We start from the raw sequence: 20,620 nt of genomic DNA, 5'->3' as shown, positions 1-20,620 counted from the left end.
AGTTTAATTTCATTTTTGGGTGAACTATTCCTTTAATGGCATTCAGAGGACTGTAAAAATGAATTGAGCTAGTAATTCATTAATAAATAGTAAAAATGAAATTATGGCGAGTAACCTAGGAACATTTTAGGGTAATCCCCATAATTTACTCACCCTTAACCCATATTCTGTCTATATTTTATATCTAGATATAATTTGGATTTTAGTGTGAACTAATTCTTTACCACAATTCAGTAACATCTTCGTTTGGGAACACTATTAACTACTTGCTTATTTGCAGAATATTAATAGACTATTGGCAGTTCATTAGTATTGATTTAATACCTTATTTCACATGACCATATTTCAGATCTCTTAATCGTACTTTACGTCTAAACTTAACAGTACCAAACTATTATAAGCAGCAAATTAAAATTTGTTTATTTATAAAAATATTATAAAGCAGCAAATTAAATTTGTTTATTTGAGTCTAAAGCCACAGATAATAGGTAGTTAATAGTGTGAATTCATCCCCCAAACTAAATGTTGTGAAGCACTGTGTGAAGAAACTGTTGTTTTCTCTAATTTATTGAAAATTAATATTAAAAATGCAATTTAATACACTGGAACCATTTAGGGTATAATGGCTTGCCAATTTTTCTTTAATAGTGACCAATAGCTTATCGATCAGAACACCAATAGACATGAGGCGGCCCCTTCAAACATACCAAACGCAAGCTATAATAAGTGTGTTGATGGTGATTAGCACGGGTTAAGCTGTTTTGCCGGGCACAGTTATAAACAGCTGAATCTAATTAATCACGGTAAACCATGAGGGTAACGGTGTCAGATCTAGAAAACCTGATTAATCAAGATGCGAAGGCTGTTAGTGTCTAAAGCTGCTGGTGAGACTCCGGCATCCTGATGTGCCGCAGTGTTTGGATGATACTGTGCATAACAGGGCAGCACATTAGCATTAGTCTGACAGCATTTACAGTGATTTGATCTTAATGGCTCACCTCTTGCTCAACATCTGGAAACAGCACGTCCCTGAAGCCACCAGGATCAGCAAGAGGAGAGGGATGGTAGGGATAATCACGTAGATTAGCAGCATACCTGTGAAAGAAACAGATACATTTTGACTTTCGTAAGCTTATAGGCATTTGTTTTGAGTTGGAGGAATATTCTGGATTCAGTGCAAATAAAAGCAGATGAACAGTATTTAGCGTTTATTGTTGACTGTTCATTTATAATTATTATTATGATTAGAAGTTGTATTAGTAGTATTATTGATTATTATTATTAGTAGTAGTATTGTTAATTTATTTTCAGTCAGCCATTGCCTTTTTAGTAAAACAAGAAAAATTTAGATTTACTACTGATGACATTACGTCCAAATTACCAGCAAAATCCATTTAGATCCTTTATTTTACATTTGTTTATTCATACATTCAATCATTCATTTTTCTTCGGCTTAGACCCTTCAATTAAGATAATTAACATATAATTAAATCTATTTATCTTCATATTTTTATTATAATTACATATATACTTTTATATTAATATTAATTCATATTTATATTAAATATTAAATTCTAATATAAAAAAATTGCCTTTCTTAACCAAAAATATTTTAACTTGTGGAAGTAAAAAGAAAGTCGTACAGAAATTCTGTAAAAATTGGAAAAAAAGAATAGAAAAGTTTACCTTTATCAAAATAAAAAATAAATTTTTGCTTCAGTTTTAGGTCTGGAAAAAATATGTATAATTATTAAAATATTAAATTATAAAAATATTATTAATTAAGACTCGCGTTCTCAAGGCTTGATGTATTTGATGAACAAAAAATATACGTATAAATGACAAAAGAAATCTATTTAAAATAACACAATATACGCAATATTATATTTAAAAATATTATTTATTGCTATGATTCAAAGCTGAATTTTATCAGTATTACTCCAGTCTTTAGAAATGCTTGTTTTACTGTCAAAAAGAAAATCCCCAAGATATAAAAATAACCACATTTATAAATACAGTACTGAGCATATAAGAGTACACCCCTCACAAATCTCTCATTTAAATTAAGATTTTCCATAGGATGCTTTACAATATTATATTTGTGCATATACAGTACATTAGTTTAAAAAATAGCAAAAATCAAGAGAAACAAAAAGATATATATAACATTTTGTTGAATTTTTTAATTATTTATTTAATTGTATTATCTTTCCATTTCTAAAGATGTTTTGTGACTAAAATATTATTTTAATAAATATACAGTTGAGGTCAGAATTATTAGCCCCACTTAGATTTTTTTGGGGGATTTTTTTTTTTCCAAATGAATTTTCACAGTATGTCTGATAATATTTTTTCTTCTGGAGAAAGTCTTATTTGTTTTAATTTAGATAGAATAAAAGCAGTTTTTAATTTTTTTTTATTATTTTAGGGACTAAAGTATTAAGCAATTTTTTTCCGATAATCTACAGAACAATCCATCGTTATACAATAACTTGCCTAATTACCCTAACCTGCCTAGTTAACCTAATTAACCTAGTTAAGCCTTTAAATGTCACTTTAAGCTGTATAGAAGTGTCTTAAAATATATCTAGTCAAATATTATTTACTGTTATCAAGGCAAAGATAAAATAAATCAGTCATTAGAAACGAGTTTTTATTAAAACTATTATGTTCAGAATGTGTTGAAAAAGTCTTCTCTCCGTTAAACAGAAAATAGGGGAAAACAATTTACAGGGGGCTAATAATTTAGAGGGGGCTAATAATTCTGACTTCAACTGTATACGTTTAATAAATCTGTTATGTTTGAATGCACCAATATATATTACCCTTATTCACTGAGAAATGGATAAAAATATTAATTTTCAAAATGGGGTGTACTCAATTATGCTGAGCACTGTATGTTTATATATATGACACACCTTTTATCAGTAATTCTTTACTTGTACTGAACCCCAAATATTCCTTTAAGAATTATAAATGTAATGTTACTTGAAGGCCCGGCTATTATAAGTCGAGGGCTCTCATCCTCATCAGTGGGTGGTGTTCTCCTGTCCTCTTTATCTTCAGTGGAAAGATCTGGAAAAATTGACAGATTAGTGTCAACAACACATCTGTCACTCTTCAAGTCAAACGATGACTGCTTTGGCGCCTGGCTGCTTACCAACATCATGCCCTCCAGGCCTATCACTCTGCACTTTAACCAGATGACTTTCTGCACAGAACAACACAATAATCACTGTAAGCTAAAACCACAATCACAGTGTAAATCTGGGTAATCGGGTCAGTTTTTACAGTAATATTACAGTACCTGGTTCATACTTGCAGATGAAATTGTGCTTCATATTGCACCTGTCGTCGTTCCACTGGTAGAGATACGGTCCTCCAGGCCCGGCCAGAGCTGTAGGCTGGTGATACATAACCACACACGCTTCTCCTCCGCAGGATGGTTCATCAGCATACCAGTTTCTGAAAAACAGCAGTCCTAATTTTTAGTCACTGGCAGCCAAATACGTAACCTGATGCACACTACTGGTTTAGGATCAGTATTTTTTTCATGGTTTTAATAAAAGCATTTTTTGTTTACAATATCTTCATATAATTGATCAAAAATACAACAAAAAATTAGATTTCATCATGTTATTTAAATCTGATTTTATTAGCATTCTCCAGTCTTCAGTGTCTTTTAAAAAATCAGATTAAATTAGAATAAAAGTAGTATAAAATGCTCAATCAGGATTACTATTATCAGTGTTAAAAACTCTTAGGTCGCTCCATAAATATATATTAGGGATCCTTTAATCAGGATTTTTGGGGCCGATATCCGAGTACCGATATATTGATTTATTTTTAACGAGTACCGATTCCTCGTCATGGGGATCGGCCGATACATAAGTACCGATTCTAATGAAGGTTTATATAACTTTGACATTGCATAAAGCACATTTTGAAGTTTGGATGCATAAGAAGTTAAAATGCATCTTCCTCTGCTTGTAAACCCATAAACTAACTATTGGTGATACTGATTTCTGCATCCCTCATTTATATATATATATATATATATATATATATATATATATATATATATATATATATATATATATATATATATATATTAGTGGTAGGCCATTATCTGCGTTAACGTGCTGCGTTAACGCGAGACTCTTTATCGATATCGATAAAAAAAATCACTGTTAATCTATTCTCAAAGTTGGGTTGGGAAATGGGTCTATTCTACGCAAGCTTTGGTGATTTTCACCTTGATATTTTAGCGCGGATGTATACCTGACCGGTGAGCCGTCTGACAAAAATGTAAAGAAAGAAAACTTCCGCGTTTTGTGATGTGTGTGTGTGTGTGTGTGTGTGTGTGTGTGTGTGTGTGTGTGTGTGTGTGTGTGTGTGTGTGTGTGTGTGTGTGTGTGTGTGTGTGTGTGTGCGTGCATTCGTGCGTGCGTGGTCCTTTACTGACAGCTGCATGTGTGGATCTTGAAGGAAAATATTGCGAAAAGTCCTACGACGGTGTTTACTGAACGCGTCGTTTACTTCAATAATACTACTAATAATGTATACTCCACATGTCTTAATTCCATTTTTGTTTAGATCAGTTTTGACTTTAGTCAGATTAGGGTGATCAAAAATCGCTGTTTTCAGCTTATGTAGGCCTACAGTTCAATATTTATGTTTAATTGAATAAACAGTTAGTAAACACAAGTACATCTTATTGTACATAATTTATTTTCATCAACAATTATCATATTAGAACAGTTTCTCAAGCAATTTGTGATGCATTTTGGAAACAGGAGATGAGTCCCTGATCTAATGCGCTACCTGGCTTGAGAAACCTGTTCTCAAAGACTTATTATTTGGGTAGCACACATATTCTGAATGTCTTCAGCAGAACTCAAATGAGCCATTTTAATCTAGATTAATTCCGAGATAATCTATGCCCACCTATAATATTTATATATATATATTCTTTTTCTTGTCATATATCATATAAACATAAATAGACATTTCCATGGATTAAATATATTTAAATGTTGAATATTTGATTTATTATATAAAGGTCTGTAGTACTTTTTACCCAGATTTTAAATGGAAAATAGTAATTTAGTCTTTTCAGAAAATATAAGACTGATTATTAATGACTGTTAATAGTTGAAAATAATAATAATAAAACAGCAAATCAGCATATTATAATATTACAATTATAAATATTTCTGAAGAATCATGTGACACTGAAACTAGAGAAATTAAGCTGAAAATTCAGTTTTGAATCACAGCATTAAATAAATGTTACACTGCATTCAATAAGAAAACAGTTATAAAATAAAATTGTAATAACATAGGCTTCTCTTCAAAACAAAAGAAAAAATGTTCTGATCTTAATCTTTAGACTGGCAGTATGAAACTCCTCATCTCACCTGAACAGCGAGACACTTCCATCAGTCCACCTGTACAGATTGGGACAGGAGGCGAAGGCGCCGGGCTCCTGTGCATTATCACCCTCCTCACGGGTCAGGCCGATCCAGAAGTCTCCGTCTGTAATGCTGGCAGGACCAGTCGAGGAGGAGACGCTGAGCTCTCGCAGAAGGTGTTCAATGTGCTTCTGCTCGGCTGTGTTCTCAATGCTCAGCAGCGAACCGCCGTCCATTTCACATGCCTGCAGAGCCTCCCAGAACGCAACACGACTCGACACGTCTTTGAAGTAAGCAATCTTATAGCACGGGTGTTCAGGGTTGCCCTGACACACTGTCTGACCTGGAGAGACAAAATTCACATGGTAATTTTACCCATTTTATTGTTCTGTGTTCTGATTGACTGACGGATGTTTACATAAATAAATAGTGATATATTTATACAGCGTCACCTTGGAATTATAAGGTTCTATCTGCGTTCTGAATGATTTTGAGATGTTGAGCTTCAAAGTTTTTGCATTCCATATAGCAATTTGTTTTTTAAATTAAAAATCTTAAAATGTAAACAACTTATAAAAAACATCCCATAATGTAAATAAGTTGTCATTTAATAAGAATATTTCAATAAATCAGTTTTGACAAAAATGTCAGATAGAACCTTATAATTCTAAGGTGACGACAGACAGACTAGATAGATAAATGAAGGATGGATAGATGGATGGATAGAAAACATACAGATACAATCAAATTTATTAATATTCTTGATCTATCTGTATGAAATAATATATATAATGAAATATACATTATTTAGGAAGGTTATTCAAATTTGCCCTACAATTGTTACAATAAAATGGTGTTGATCAATCGATTGTCGATTGATATACAGTATGCATATGTGTATTTATTCTGTTGGACAGACGGATAAAAGTATATATTTGACTATGTATGAGTGTGTGTGTATATCCTATTAGACTGACAGACTGATTTGGATTTTTAAAGGAAGCTCATTTAAAATTTTGAAAGAGGCTAAGAGGAGGAAATAAATTGAATTATTATTCAAAAGAAATCATAAACAAAGCATTTCTATAATAGAAAACACTTAAGATGCACTGATGGGCCCAACGAAGAGAACTGTGATTAATACACAGACTGTTAAAAGTCTAATAATAACATTAGCTCTCTGCCCGGGAGGTACTTTAAATAATTGCTTGGTCCAGATCTGCTATATCATCAATTTAAGCCCAGTAATGGGCTGGGTTTAACTGGGGGAAGACTGGACTCAGCATTTTCTCAACCAGCTTCCTTAGCTTTCTTCCTCAATTCCTGTATGTTTTATAGTGCCATCCTCCTTCCAGAAGGGAATATTCCGGCAATTCCGCTATCCAAAACTGCCACTTTGTATTAAACTTCAATAAACCCTGATCTCATCATAAAAAACTGCTCGCACTATTTCCCTCGATGCATCTATTCAGTTTACACACATATCTGTATTTTTTCCTGTTCACTTGATTGTCTCTCCCATAGTTATGCAGCATTCACGCTTCATCATCAAGAGAGATGCATGATCATCAGGACAAATGAAGAGTTCAGATGCAAAAACTTCAAAGTGCAATCTGAAATTTTCTTCTGAAATTAGCATTTTCCCATGTTCCCAAAGTGTTTGCATGTTCAGTTTTTTCACTTGTATGGAAAAGAATAGGTTATTTTCATGGCATGTTTCTGCATCTGAACTCTTTAAATCATCTTTGGGTAGGAGAAAAATAAGTTGAAATAAGAATTTTTACAATGTTTAAGAGAAATATTTCAATAAATAAGGTAGTTGATGTGCTTTATGTTTTGCAGTCTTAAATAAAAACAGAGAGTTTGTTCAATGTACAGCAGTTATTTGCATTTTTTTATTATACAAATCTGACATTTTTATTAAACGATTTTATCAAAGTTCCTGAAAGCAAATACAACATATTCATAATTTTGATGATGACTCCTGGTGTCTTAGTGCCCCCATGGGTCTAAAGGGACAGTCTACAGTTCATTTACATTTTCCTCATGCTTTTACAAACCTGTATTTTTTGGAACACAAAGTAATATATAATATAATATAATATAATATAATATAATAATATAATGATATATACTATACCAAACGAAATACCAAATAAAGTCATTGAGGTAAAACTAGTTTTAAATTCGCACATTCAGTGACATACTGTTTACCATGGTACTTTGAATATTCGGGATGAAATCACATGTAAATATGACTTCAAAAGATGACAACATTAGCACTGTTTAATTGACTGTATTTTGATAGTCATTGACTGCTAATATGATTTGGCTATTGAGAATTTGCAAAGAATAATTTTCTGAAATTAAATTATAAAGGAGAATGTACGAATATGTGAATATAAAACCAATTTTAGGTTACCTCAATAATGAAGCCTCGTTAACGTTTCCATTAACTTAGAATTACTTTTTTCACACTGTCAAAGTTTAAGGGGGCAGAGAATCTAATTCTTACCAACCTCATCTCAGCCATGACTCAAATATGGATAAATTGTACAAAAATATGTTTTTAAGCTAACTATCCCTTTAAACTTAAACACATAAGAGAGTCAAACGCCTCACTTTTACCTCAGATTATTTTAACACAATAATTTTATCCTAAGATATCACAAATGAGTGATACCAAATGGCTTTAAACCAAATATATAAACACTTACCGCTCACAACTCTCGCGCCACGGCTGCACGAGACCAGAAAAGTCAAAGCACAAAGGATCCTGAGTGTCGCGCGCATCCTCGTGTTTCCCTTGAGTCGAGGATGGAGTGAACTTCACACAGACTTGCTCCAGTCAAGCGATTTTTAAAAACATTTATTGGCAAAGTCTCTTCTTCATAGTGTTCAAAGACATGGTTTCCAACGAGCTGGGCTTACACTTCACAAAAACGCCTCTGAAATGCGGAGAGAGAGAGAGTGACACGCGCGTCCACTCGCGAGCGCGCCGCTGCTTCTGCACTTCAGGGATGTTGGGCGCGCGCGTCTGGTTGGCCAAAGCTGCAGGTAATCGACCAGGGCGCAGATGTTCATCACATTCATTATTAAGCGCAACACCAGTTATCCAAATACACGGTGGAGAATGAGACAGGTCACACAGACATGGGTTTAAAATATAAAAGTGATTTAGGCATCATTGTGTCAATGGTTGAGGTAAAAACACCCTTGAATATTATCCATCCAATTCAGAAAACCAAGAGACACGGATTTAATATTATGTATGTGATGTCAAGACGCAGAGGTGAATTTAAATTGATGAAAACTGTCTTTGGGAATTGTTAGTGTTGCAGTGTAAAGATGGATAGATTTACGTTAGTTTTGCCCACATTTTAGTGCCTTAATCATTTTGATTATTTCATTTATTTGCTTACAGGTCTAACCAAGGCAAACTCAGTGGAAACCCTTCCAAGTATTAATTGGGTGCTCTGAATAGGTCCTGATTTAAGGTTTAATCTGCTTCTGTGTGCAACGTTTTCACAACAATGTTTTTGTAAAAAAGAAATAATAATAATAATAAATATAAAAAAATTATACATAATTGCATAAATTCAAACATTTAGGTAACACTTTACTTTCAACAGACATTTAACTCCTTAAACAGACATTTAACTGACTTAAAGAAACTTTGCCAGTACATGGCAACTTACCCTAACCCTAACCGCCTACTTATAATCTAATGAGAATTAGTAGGCATGTAGACGCAACGTAACTTAAATTTAACAAATGGACCATCAAAATAAATGTGACCACATTATCATATCAGCAATATGGGCACATCTACTTTTCAGTGATTCTGGATCACCCTGTTGTTTTGTGTTAAAGACTACCTGAATCTGATTGTATTTTATTGTGCTTATTGCACAGATATTTCGTAAAAATAATAATAAAACATGCATGTGACCATAAAAAGCCTGCAATTAAAAATTAGTAACAAAAAAAATTAATGTGGGTTGAAAGCAGAATAATAAAATAAATGGAATTGGATAAAATTCATATAAGTTCAAACCTGCTATGATTCCATAATCTAAGTTAAATACATTACAGGGGTTTCATCCAAAAATTACTAATTACAGTTATTAAGGTGGGCGACGCTGTGGCGCAGTAGGTCATGCTGTCGCCTCACAGCAAGAAGGTCGCTGGTTCAAGCCTTCGCTGTATCAGTTGCTGTTTCTTTGTGGAGTTTGCATGTTCTCCCCACGTTCATGTGGGTTTCCTTCGGGTGCTCTAATTTCCCCCACAATCCAAAGACATGCGGTACAGGTGATTTGGGTAGGCTAAATTGTCCGTAGTGTATGAGTGTGTATGGATGTAGTTTGTGAAGTGCCTAAAGGGATAGTTCACCCCAAAAATTGAAAACTTAAGTTATCATTTACCCACCCTTGACTTGTTCCAAACCAGTCTGATTATATTTTTTATTTATTACATTGTTATTTGGTGACATGGTAGCACAGTGGGTAGCACGATCGCCTCACAGCAAGAAGGTCACTGGTTCGAGCCTCGGCTGGGTCAGCTAGCATTTCAGTGTGGAGTTTGCATGTTCTACCTTTGTTGGTGTGGGTTTCCTCTGGGTGCTCAGGTTTCCCCCACAAGTCCAAAGACATGTGGTACAGGTGAATTGGGTTGGCTAAATTGTCCGTAGTGTATGTATGTGTGCGAATGAGTGTGTATGGATGTTTCCCAGTGATGGGTTGCAGCTGGAGGGGCATCCGCTGCGTAAAACATATGCTGGATAAGTTGGTTCATTCACCTGTGGCGATCCCAGTTTAATGAAGGGACTAAGCTGAAAATAAAATAAAAGAATGAATATTGTCACTTTCTGTGTGCAGAAGATATTTTGAAGAAACCAGTAATCTGTATAATATGACATCCATATAGGAAAAACAAAAATTGTCATTGAAGTCAACAGTTACTAGTTTCCAACATTCTTTAATATATCTTCTTTTGTGTTAAAAAAGGAAAAAAATGGAACCTGATTTGGAACAAGTTAAGTGTCAATAAATGATGAAAGAATTAAACATTTTAGCTGAACTATTTTACTAAGGCTAAGGCTATTAATATCTAAAGCTACTTTTAACTCTTAACCAAGGCTATTTCAAGCCAGTTTTGCTTTTCTAGTTGTTAAATGCGGAGACACATTTAATATGTAGAAAACAAAATTTCGAACCAACAGATGTACCCTATTTGCTGTCAGCCAAAATCATCATCATCTCAGTTACCCGGCGTCTGTCTTAAAAGTTGTTTTCCTCCTAGGATCACATGGTTTCCCTGTCTGCCACTTCATGGTTCTGATCCATGAGCTGAATATCTGAGGGAGGGTTTTCATATTGTCCTCAAACACGTTTCTCTGTATGATCACTAATTATGTTGTCAAAGCGAGACGTCAGCTCTGTGCATGAATTGATCTGTTCATCCTGCCGCATGGAGCCTTGCCGATCTGAAGGCTGTTAACTGAGCTGTAATATGCATCGACGCAAAAATGCTATTACTTAATTTGCTGTTCCCTATCGATTACTTATTTCCCACTGAAAATGCCATTCTGCTCTTTGAGTGTTCGATAACGACACCGAGATATTCTGTGACACATTATCAATAAAAAGGCAGCTGCGTTATTACAGGGACCCTTATCAAGCGGAGGTATTAAGGAGATCTGGCAGGAAGCAGAAGAGAAAAGAAATGTCAGGCAATCACGAAAAACGAGGAAGCTGAGTGCACTACCGGCCAGCTTGCAGAAAGAGCGTCTTAACTGGGCCAGAGGAATGGGGTAGTGCTGATTTTGCAAGCCTGGACAATGGGCTCAGACTGCAAGCTCTGCCAGAACATCGCATAACTCTCGGCTGCCTCTCGCTGTTTCTCTCCCTCTCTGTCTTGTCCTCTTTTCAGATCGAGCATCCAAGTTACACTGCGTTCATTCTATCAGTGTGCTTAATTGCCCAGAAGTAATCAGCGGCATCAGGTTTAGGGCATGGACGCTTCACATTAAAGGAATGAACTACAAAAGGAGGAGGATCCAGAGGGCTCTAATGTTATTGCTTTTTGTGTTGACAGATGCTGGTACCTTTTTTTAAGAGATTGGCTTTAAGGTATTCATGTTTTTTTGTGACAGTTTTATCACTTAGAGGCTTGGGTTTGAGACACTTGCAAAATTTTAGGGGTTGGAACACAATAGAACACTTGAGCTGTTTATTTGTTCCACCTTTGATGCCCTGACCTATGAAGTTTGACCCATGAACATATTTCCTCATTAGCATTGACTATTACAGTCAAAAGTATTCTCACTTTTACTCTCAAAGCCCATTTCAAAAAAGTTAAGATCTGGTAGCACAAGCCTGATCAAGAATAACTATTTTACATATTGAGAGAAAAGTGGCTAATTTGTACTAATTCATTTGTGATTTTTAAAAGGTGCTATGCCACCAAACCCCACCCCTAATCCTACACCTCACTGGGGGATGAGCAAACAGTTCTAAACTGGGGTGCGTTTCCTAAACAGTGACATAACTCATGGCTGAACTATCCTAGTATGATGCATCATTTGGGAAAAGAACAATGTAGTGATTGTATGTAGTGTTTTTCCCAAATTCGTAGTTTCTTTGTCACAGATCCATCATTTGAACCATGTTACTTATAACTTAAAACATCCATAATGACGCTCTAAATAGGGTGGAGTAACAACTTTTTTAGAAAAAAAAATGTGTTTTGTACAAATTATATTGTTTAACACACAGGCATGAAAAAACAGGCATTAAAAAAATATTAGTTTTGGTAAAAACATGCACTCCTTTTCCAGATTAATTTAAATATATGTAAACAGCACATATAGGGGCAATGTTTCCTTTACAAATATTACTGAGAATATAACATGGTCTATTCTAAAACATAAAAAACAAAAAGCTAACACGTATTCTAATCTCATATTTATATCATCACTTTAATGGTTTTAATTTATATAGGTATAGGAAATAAAAAAATAATTAATTTTAGAAGTCTATTTAAGTAATCTAGTAGTCAACTTTGACACGTTCAAACCACTGCAGAAATGTTCTAGCATAGGCTCAATAAAGTTCATATTCATTTCTTAATGAATAGCTTAAACTATTATAAATTAAAACCATTAATGTAACCTATATATTTTTGTTTTCATGCTATTTGACCTATAGCATTCATCATGATCCACGGCTGTGTTCAAAATGTCATAAATGATTTCAAAGTGCACTACAAAGGGAACGCAATTGTCAATATGAAGATCGCTAAAACTGAACAGTAAAAATACTTTGTAAAGAAATTTACGTAAGAGAGATGTTTTTAATGTTTATTTTTTTTCATCATTCTGAGTTTAAATATTGCACGCTAGTAAGGAATAGGGCAAAGGGGAATAACTGGGAATAGAACACAGTCAGGACCTATGTTTCTAACTACAGCTCTAAAGGTGTCACTGCAAACAGACATGTATGTGGCGCAGTTTGCGAATGTTCGTTGAAACGATGGATTTGGAAAACAATGGACAGAACTTGCAACCTTAGTTGCCTAACAATGGTTCTTGGAAACATACCCCTGTACGAGTGAAATAAATATCCATGTCCTCATTGGTTCTCAATGTTAGGTTCTCTCCTTTTCTCTCTTTATCTGCTGCCCCTTCGGTCAATAATTAGGAAGTATGGTTTGTCATTCCATTATTATGATAGTCAGATCTATGTGCTGCTTTGGGAAAATGACTCCGTCAACTCAACCCTTGATTGTCTTAGTGAAATAAAAGCTTGGATTGCATTAAATCTTTTAAGTTTTAATATAAACAAAACATAACTGTAATGTTTTTTTAGATACCATTGGGACTGCTCTATTCAATTTGGGCTCGTTAGCTCAGTATATTAAGCCTACAAACACAATTTTAGAGGTGAAATTTGACTCGGACTTTAAATTTGACAATTAGATTAGAGCTGTATTTAAACTAGCTTTTTTTAAATAAGACAACTAGCAAAAATAAAGCAATAAATACCAAAACAACAGTTTGAGACTGTAATCCATGCTTTTATGACCACTCAGTTTGATTACTGTAATGCATTGTATTTGGGGAGTTGCAGTTCAGCTATAGCCTGTTTTTAAATGGTGCAAAATGCTGCAGCATGCCTATTGACTGCTACCTGCAAATATGACTGCATTTCCCCCATGTTAGCTTCACTTCATTGGTTGCCAGTTCATTGTAGAATAGAGTTTAGCATTCTTTTATTTGAATTTGAACCCCATCTTATATCTCTGAGCTAATACCCCTAAAGCTGATACACCCCTATAGGCCCACTCGTTCTCTCAGGTCAGCTGATCAGCTTCTCTAGAGTGTGCAAAAACAAAGCGTAAGCTTAGAGGGGATCATGCTTTCGCTGTGGTACTGTAAGTCCTAAACTATGTTTAGGGCAGATTTGCTGCTGCCCATTAGACAGACCTCTTCCGTATTCTCATTTGAATCAGCTCTTAAAACAATTTTTATTTTTTATTTTTTGGCAATTGACACCTAATCTTAATAACTGGGTATTTTAATTTTTGTGCTTTTTTAGGTGGTTTAGCAAAATTTTATCTTGTATTTTATGCATTTATATAAACTATTATGCTTATTTTGTTGTATATTTTCTGTACAGCACATTGCCTCACTTCTGTGTTTGTAAAGTGCTCTATAAATCAAGTTTGACTTGAATATGAATTAGTAACTAAATAAAAAGGTACAAAATTGCTGTAAGACATTTACCATCTGGAACTATCGGAAAACTAACAAGCAGCAGAGTGCTTCAATAGCACACTTGCACTGTTCATTCGTGCCACCTTTGATGACCTAACCTATGAACTTTGACCTCAGGAACATATTTTCTTATTAGCATGTGTTTTTATTGTCAGCAGCACAACCTAGTTAAATACAACATGTCAATAGATGGGATTTTAAAACTAAAAGCGCATTTGGTACTCATGAGGATGATCTAAAAATAAAACCCAAATGCTTCATTTTAATTGAATTAATAATCCATATGAGTGGATTATTTCTGTGGAATCATACAATGTAGATTGCTTTTAGTGTCTTAAAACGAAAATCCATTGATGACTTTCACCTTTCCCTCCAAATTCCCCTAACGAAGGTCTCTAAGGACTGCATGAGCTGTGAAATATGGTATAAAGAGTATAGACATGCTAACTCCTTTTTTCTTTTTTTAAATATTTCCCAAATGATGTTTAACAGACACAGTATTTCCTATAATATTTTTTCTTCTGGGGAAAGCCTTATTTGTTTTATTTCGGCTAAAATAAAAGCAGTTTTGAATTTTTTAAAACCATTTTAAGGTCATTATTATTAATCCCCTTAAGCAATATTTTTTCAAATGTCTAAAGAACAAACCACTGTTATACAATATTTGGCCAACAGTAATTACCCAAACTGGCCTAGTTAGTCTGATTAACCTAGTTAATTCTTTAAATGTCACTTTAAGCTGAATACTATCTTGAAAAATATCTAGTAAAATATAATTTGCAAAGATAAAAGAAATCTGTTATTAGAAATGAGTTATTAAAGCTATTATGTTTAGAAATTTGTTAAAAAAAATTTTTTTTTAAATATTGGGGGGAAAAATTACAATCCTAATGTTGCCTTAGTCTCACATCGCCAACCATAGACTTCAATCTGAGTCCATTTGGTTCTCATGAAATTGACCTAAAATAAAACCCAAACGCTTAATATTAGTTGAATTAATAATCCATGTGAGTGGATTATTTCTGTGGAATCATAAAATGTAGATTGCCTCCGTGTCTTAAAATGAAAATCCATTGATGACTATCACCTTTCCCTCCATTGGAGGTCTCTAAAGAAGACATGAGCTGTGAAAAATGGCATGAAGAGAGTAGTCATGACTAACCCCACCACGGATGTGTGATGAGCCCCCCTCAAGCCTTCTGGGTAAATGAGAAGGAGCTCTTTGCTGATTGGGTTAAAGTCTATGGTTTGGCCATGTGAGATTAAGGGAACATTAAGAGTCTCTGTGTTCAGATCTATATGCACGTCCTTCCGTCTCGAATGACTCCCATATGCTACCCAACCAATAATTGACCCGTATCATTTTTTCCATAATTCACTTCTGGGATATTGTAAGTGTGAGTTTGGCTTGCCTTGCCGTAAGTATTAGTGCTCTATTATGAACGTTTCACATGAGTTGATTGGGATTGATCAGTGGTCCATACCACTGCACAAGCCAATTAATGGCTGTCTCCCAGCAAGCGCCTGGTTGGCCGACTTGCAATAGATGTAAATGCAATTGATTGACTGTAAGAGTTGGTCTAAGTGATTTGGCCTGTAAATCGGGCAAAGTCTTTCACATCTGTCACACAAAACCGCTTCAGTTCTTTCATCTTCTTGGGTGTTTGTGTGCAAATTGAGGAGAGCAACAGAGTAGGAAGGGTTTGAGAAAAGTGGAAGTGTGGGTAAAATCAGTACTTTTTTTTTTACAAGCAAATCTCTTTACGGCCCTCCTGAGACACGAATGGACCGGGCTGCAATCTCATTCTGCTTTCCCTCATCACTTAAAGAGGTCATTGACTGCCCCAACAGCCTTGCTGTCCCAAAAAGCATTGGCTCTGAGGGCTGACATCAGCTGGTGACTGGATGCTTGTACTAGAATTAATGTAATCAGTAATTACTGTATGAGCCGGGGGGTGGAGGTTGGGGAATGCTTTGGCAGATCAGAAATGCCGATATAAAAAGACAATGCATGTTAACATGTTTATGCATCACTGTTCAAATATCTTTTATGAGCTCTGATTTATTACAAATTAATTTATGTACAAATAAATTTAAAATTCATTGTCTACCAAAAACATCAAAATTTATTTTTAGCATCATTATTTAAGCTTTCACGTGATCCTTCTGAAATTATATGTGAATATATTGTGTTATTTAATATCGTTGTTTTGGAAACATGTCTTATTATCAATGATACAGTATGTAATGTTTTATAAATGTTGTTTGTGAAAACTGTGATTCATTTTAACTGATAAAAACAGAGTTTTAAGTTTAAAAAACAGAATTTATTTTTGAAATATTTTATTTTAAAAAATATTTGTTGTCACTTTTTAAGGTGTACAAACATTACTTTATTATTTCTAATAAAACAATGTACAAAAACTACATAGACATAAAAAACAATACAAACAATATAAAATAAAAATCGAACTGCTTAATAATAACTAATTCAATGTTAATATAAAATAGTTATTAATGTTTCTCGCTTTTTCATTCATTCATTTTCTTTCGGCTTAGTCCCTTTATTATCACCAGAGCGGAATAAACCACCAATTTATCCAGCAGGTTTTTTGACGCAGCGGATGCCCTTCCAGCCGCAACCCATCTCTGGGAAACATCCACACACACTCATTTACACACACTTATACACTACGGACAATTTAGCTTACCCAATTCACCTGTACCACATGTCTGTGGACTGTGGGGGAAACCGGAGCACACGAAGGAAACCCACGCGAACGCAGGGAGAACATGCAAACTCCACACAGAAACGCCAACTGATCCAGCTCGAACCAGAGACCTTCTGGCTGTGAGGCGACAGCACTACCTACTGCGTCACGGCAGCGCACTGTTTCTCGCTTTCATTTAGTTTAACTAACTTTTAATTTAAAGTAACTAAATATGACTGTAACAAAAACTGGGAACTAGAACTACATACTATAATTGAGGTCTGGATTGAGTTATGTGTAAGATGTCTTAAGGAACTAATAGTCAGTTATAGAAAGAATTTGATTGTAAAGTAAAAATGAGGTACTTAAATAAAAGGACCAGCTGTTGCTTTGTGTTGGAGAAAATGTGGGGTTTAATAGAACTCATACCCACATTTTTTTGGGACTGCCCTAATATTCAAGAATTTTGGAAAGATGTTAATAAAGAAATTTATATTAGATGTATGAATATCCCTCAATCTAAATGTGTGCTTATTGGGAGCATTGTCCAAAGAAATGTTTCACGAAGAAACAAGATTTGTACTACGCATATTATTACTGGTTGCAAAAAATATATAACATTACTTTGGATGGAAGAAGGTTCTCCAAAGGTGGCTCAGTAAATTCAGAGGCTTAAACAGGTTTATGCAATAGAAAAAAGACTGCATGCCCACAAATGAAGATGTATATTTTTCTGAAGAGGTAGAAAGGTATTACAAAATATTCAAATATGTACATTTAGAGGTTAATTATGCTATCAACAATGTAATCTGAGGTAACTACAATGTAACTTGATGTACAAATGTATCCCCTAAAATTATTCATGATGGCAGTCCTTTGTATTTATTTATTTTGTATTATTTTTCTTATTTTATTTTTTAAATTATTTTATTCTTTTTTATTTATTTATTCTCCCATCTGTAAGTGGGTTTAATTGTTGGGGAAGATAAAAAAAATTATTAAAAAATCTTAAATAAAAAGTTTCCGAGCTAAAAAATGTAATAAACAGACACAGACAACACGATTACTGACACTTTAAATTTAACCTGAAAACATAGAGGATGTGTGATGTGCCACTTTTGATGCCCTGACCTATGATCTTTGACCCCATGAATGTATTTCTTCATTAGCATGTTCTCTTTCAAGCTGGTTAAAAATAGTGTGTCCTAGGGTTATTAGGGTACATTTACACTATGATGTACTTAGTTTTGCAGTTTTGTAAAGTAGACAAAAGATGCAGGGTCATACAGACCCATAAAAAATGACCAAAAAATATGTCTGACTAGTAGGTTTTGGTTGTTCCCACACAAAACAACAACAAAAAAGTAAATATAACAATAAAAACTCATTAAACTCCTTAATACCCTAATACAACAATAGCCACAAAGTAAAACTGCAGTTCGGAGAGATTGTGGATACAGTTTTCCTTCTGTTTTGTTTCCTAAATTAACTGAGAAATTGGGGGGGGGGGAGCTACAGTAAAGTAGCAGGGGCGAATGACTTGTGTTAGGACTAAGAACAGGGGTGTATTTTCCCCTAAATTGCCCTATTTCCGCAAATGGACTCTTATTGATTCTAAGAATGCATCCCCTCAAAACAGATAATCTGTTACTGCCATTTGCCTCTTCTAGTCACCACTTAAGTGTAATTACCCAGAAGTCAATATAGCTCAGGCTGCTGCCGCACGGTTAACCTCTGAGTCACCAGTCACAAGCGTCCAGCTCACATGTCCTTTTGGCCTGGCAGAATGACAGGGTTCGGAGGGTTTAATTAAACGATTGTCTTGTCAATTAATAAAGATGTTGTTGTGCGTAATGAGCTCAAGGCATCTTCAAGACAGGCTTTGGTCAGTGGTAGAATTGAGGCTGCATTAATGCTGCTATATAGTTGCAATTTAGCCTTACAAAAACGAAAGTTTAATTACTGTAGCATCTAATTTATGCCATTTATGAGCCATGCTTTAATATCCATTTAAAATGCACTCTAGTAATCTATTTTAGGGCCCAATCCTAATTCTACCCCTTAGCCCATACCACTACCTCTCATTTTGCACGTTCACGTGAAGGGGGTAGAGGTAGAGATTTTTTTTCAGGGCCACACTTGAAATCAAGGGGTGCGAAAAATTCCCAGAATACACCATCTACAACAGAAGTCAGGAGATGCACAAATTAGTATTTTTTTTATCATTATTACAAATTTTTACAATAAACAAACACATGTTTTAATACATTCTATCAACGTTCATGTTTTACCGTCATGCTTTTAAAAACAATATTAAATAACGCTAAAGTTCGCCATCTATAATCCATAATAATAACTTCTGTACAGCAGTCCCACAACATACTTTCACATCTGACACTCGATGACACTCGAATAGTCTGTCAGAAAAGTCTAGTGATGGAATGAGCTTTTTACAGTGTCTGTGATAATGTTATATTTGATTTGGTGTGTTTGGATGAATATGGCCATGGTGTAAATGCACAGTACAGTTATGATCTTATTGCCAAATTATATCGTTATGATAACATGTTATTGTTGCTTTCAGTGATTTCCTGAAGATAAATACCAAAAAACTGGAATAACAAATAACTACAGCAGTCACCATCATCAGTCTCATAGGAAGCAAGAGATCGTGATTACATATGATGATGAGTGCAGGTGTTCTAGTCCTGTCCTATTTCTTAAGATCAAATTTAAAGCCTTTCCCCTTTACACTGTCTCAATGAAAAGGGAAGGGGATAGAGTAGGCATACAAAAATAGAACTGGGATTGGGCCTAGGTCTATTCCAGTATCATTGTGTTTTTTTTTTTATAATTCATTTCTGTTTTTACATATTTGTTAATGATTTTTATTTTTGTTTTAGTTATTTAGGTAAATTGGTAACTGTAATTACCCTGACCGAATATTGATCAGTTTTGCATTAATAGATGTTTATGCAAGAAAATGCAGAAATGCCAAGTGATCCAGTTGAGGCTTGAGTCAGTGATCCTCTTGCTGTGACGCGATCTTGCTACCCTCTGCATCACACTCTCAGAACTAAAGGTACGTGAGCTGTCACTAGGGTGGTACCTTTTCAAAAGGTCCACATTTGTACTAAAAGGGTCCATATTGGTACCTCAAAAGTATATATTAAAACCCACAAATTTTTATTTAATATTAAAAAAAAATTTTTTTGGACTGTTTAGGTACTTATATGTACCCTTGAGGTATAAATTTGGCTCTTATGAAACGGTATCACCCCAGTGACAGCTTGCATACCTTTATTTCTGAGAGAGCATAGTGGCGCCACCCTATTAAATGTTTATACAGTTTTTAACTTTATTTCACATATACTGCCTTTTTAAAAACAATTTAGTTTGTTTGGTTTTTAGTTTTACAAATTTGGTCATTTTATTGTGTTGTATTCTTAATTAGTTTATTTTAATATTAAAAAAAATGGATTTATGGTTTTAGTTTAGCAACAATTATTTGACTGCATATTGATCTGTTTTGCATGAATGCATTTTATTTTATTACACAATTTTATTTTGTTTTGCAATTTTTGTTAGTTTTTTTTTGTTAGTGTCTATTCAGTTTTATTACTTTTTATTTTAGTATTAGTTATTTTAGTATATAAGAAATATTTCCTTGGCAACTAGTGGAAAATAAAATACATTTTAAATATATTTTTAAATATATT

The 20,620-nt window shown here is 34.3% G+C and overlaps 1 protein-coding gene across 3 annotated transcripts in view; it reads right to left on the bottom strand.

Moving 5' to 3' along the window:
- chodl (chondrolectin) overlaps positions 1 to 20,620 on the bottom strand; it is a 54,659-nt gene that overhangs the window by 5,521 nt on the left and 28,518 nt on the right. For 2 of the 3 annotated variants that reach the window (XM_073940366.1, XM_073940365.1), the window contains exons 3-7: positions 5,421 to 5,757; positions 3,308 to 3,465; positions 3,161 to 3,211; positions 2,989 to 3,075; positions 999 to 1,095 (exon numbers count right to left, since the gene is read on the bottom strand). In XM_073940366.1, the coding sequence (XP_073796467.1) occupies positions 999 to 1,095; positions 2,989 to 3,075; positions 3,161 to 3,211; positions 3,308 to 3,465; positions 5,421 to 5,650 (623 nt within the window). In that variant the 5' untranslated portion in view covers positions 5,651 to 5,757. 3 annotated transcript variants of the gene reach the window in all.

Source organism: Danio rerio, chromosome 24, assembly GCF_049306965.1.
Source record: "Danio rerio strain Tuebingen ecotype United States chromosome 24, GRCz12tu, whole genome shotgun sequence".
In the NCBI taxonomy this organism is placed as follows: Eukaryota; Metazoa; Chordata; class Actinopteri; order Cypriniformes; family Danionidae; genus Danio; species Danio rerio.
The sequence above is the reverse complement of the archived record's forward strand: the minus strand, read 5'-3'. Positions and strand labels throughout refer to the sequence as shown.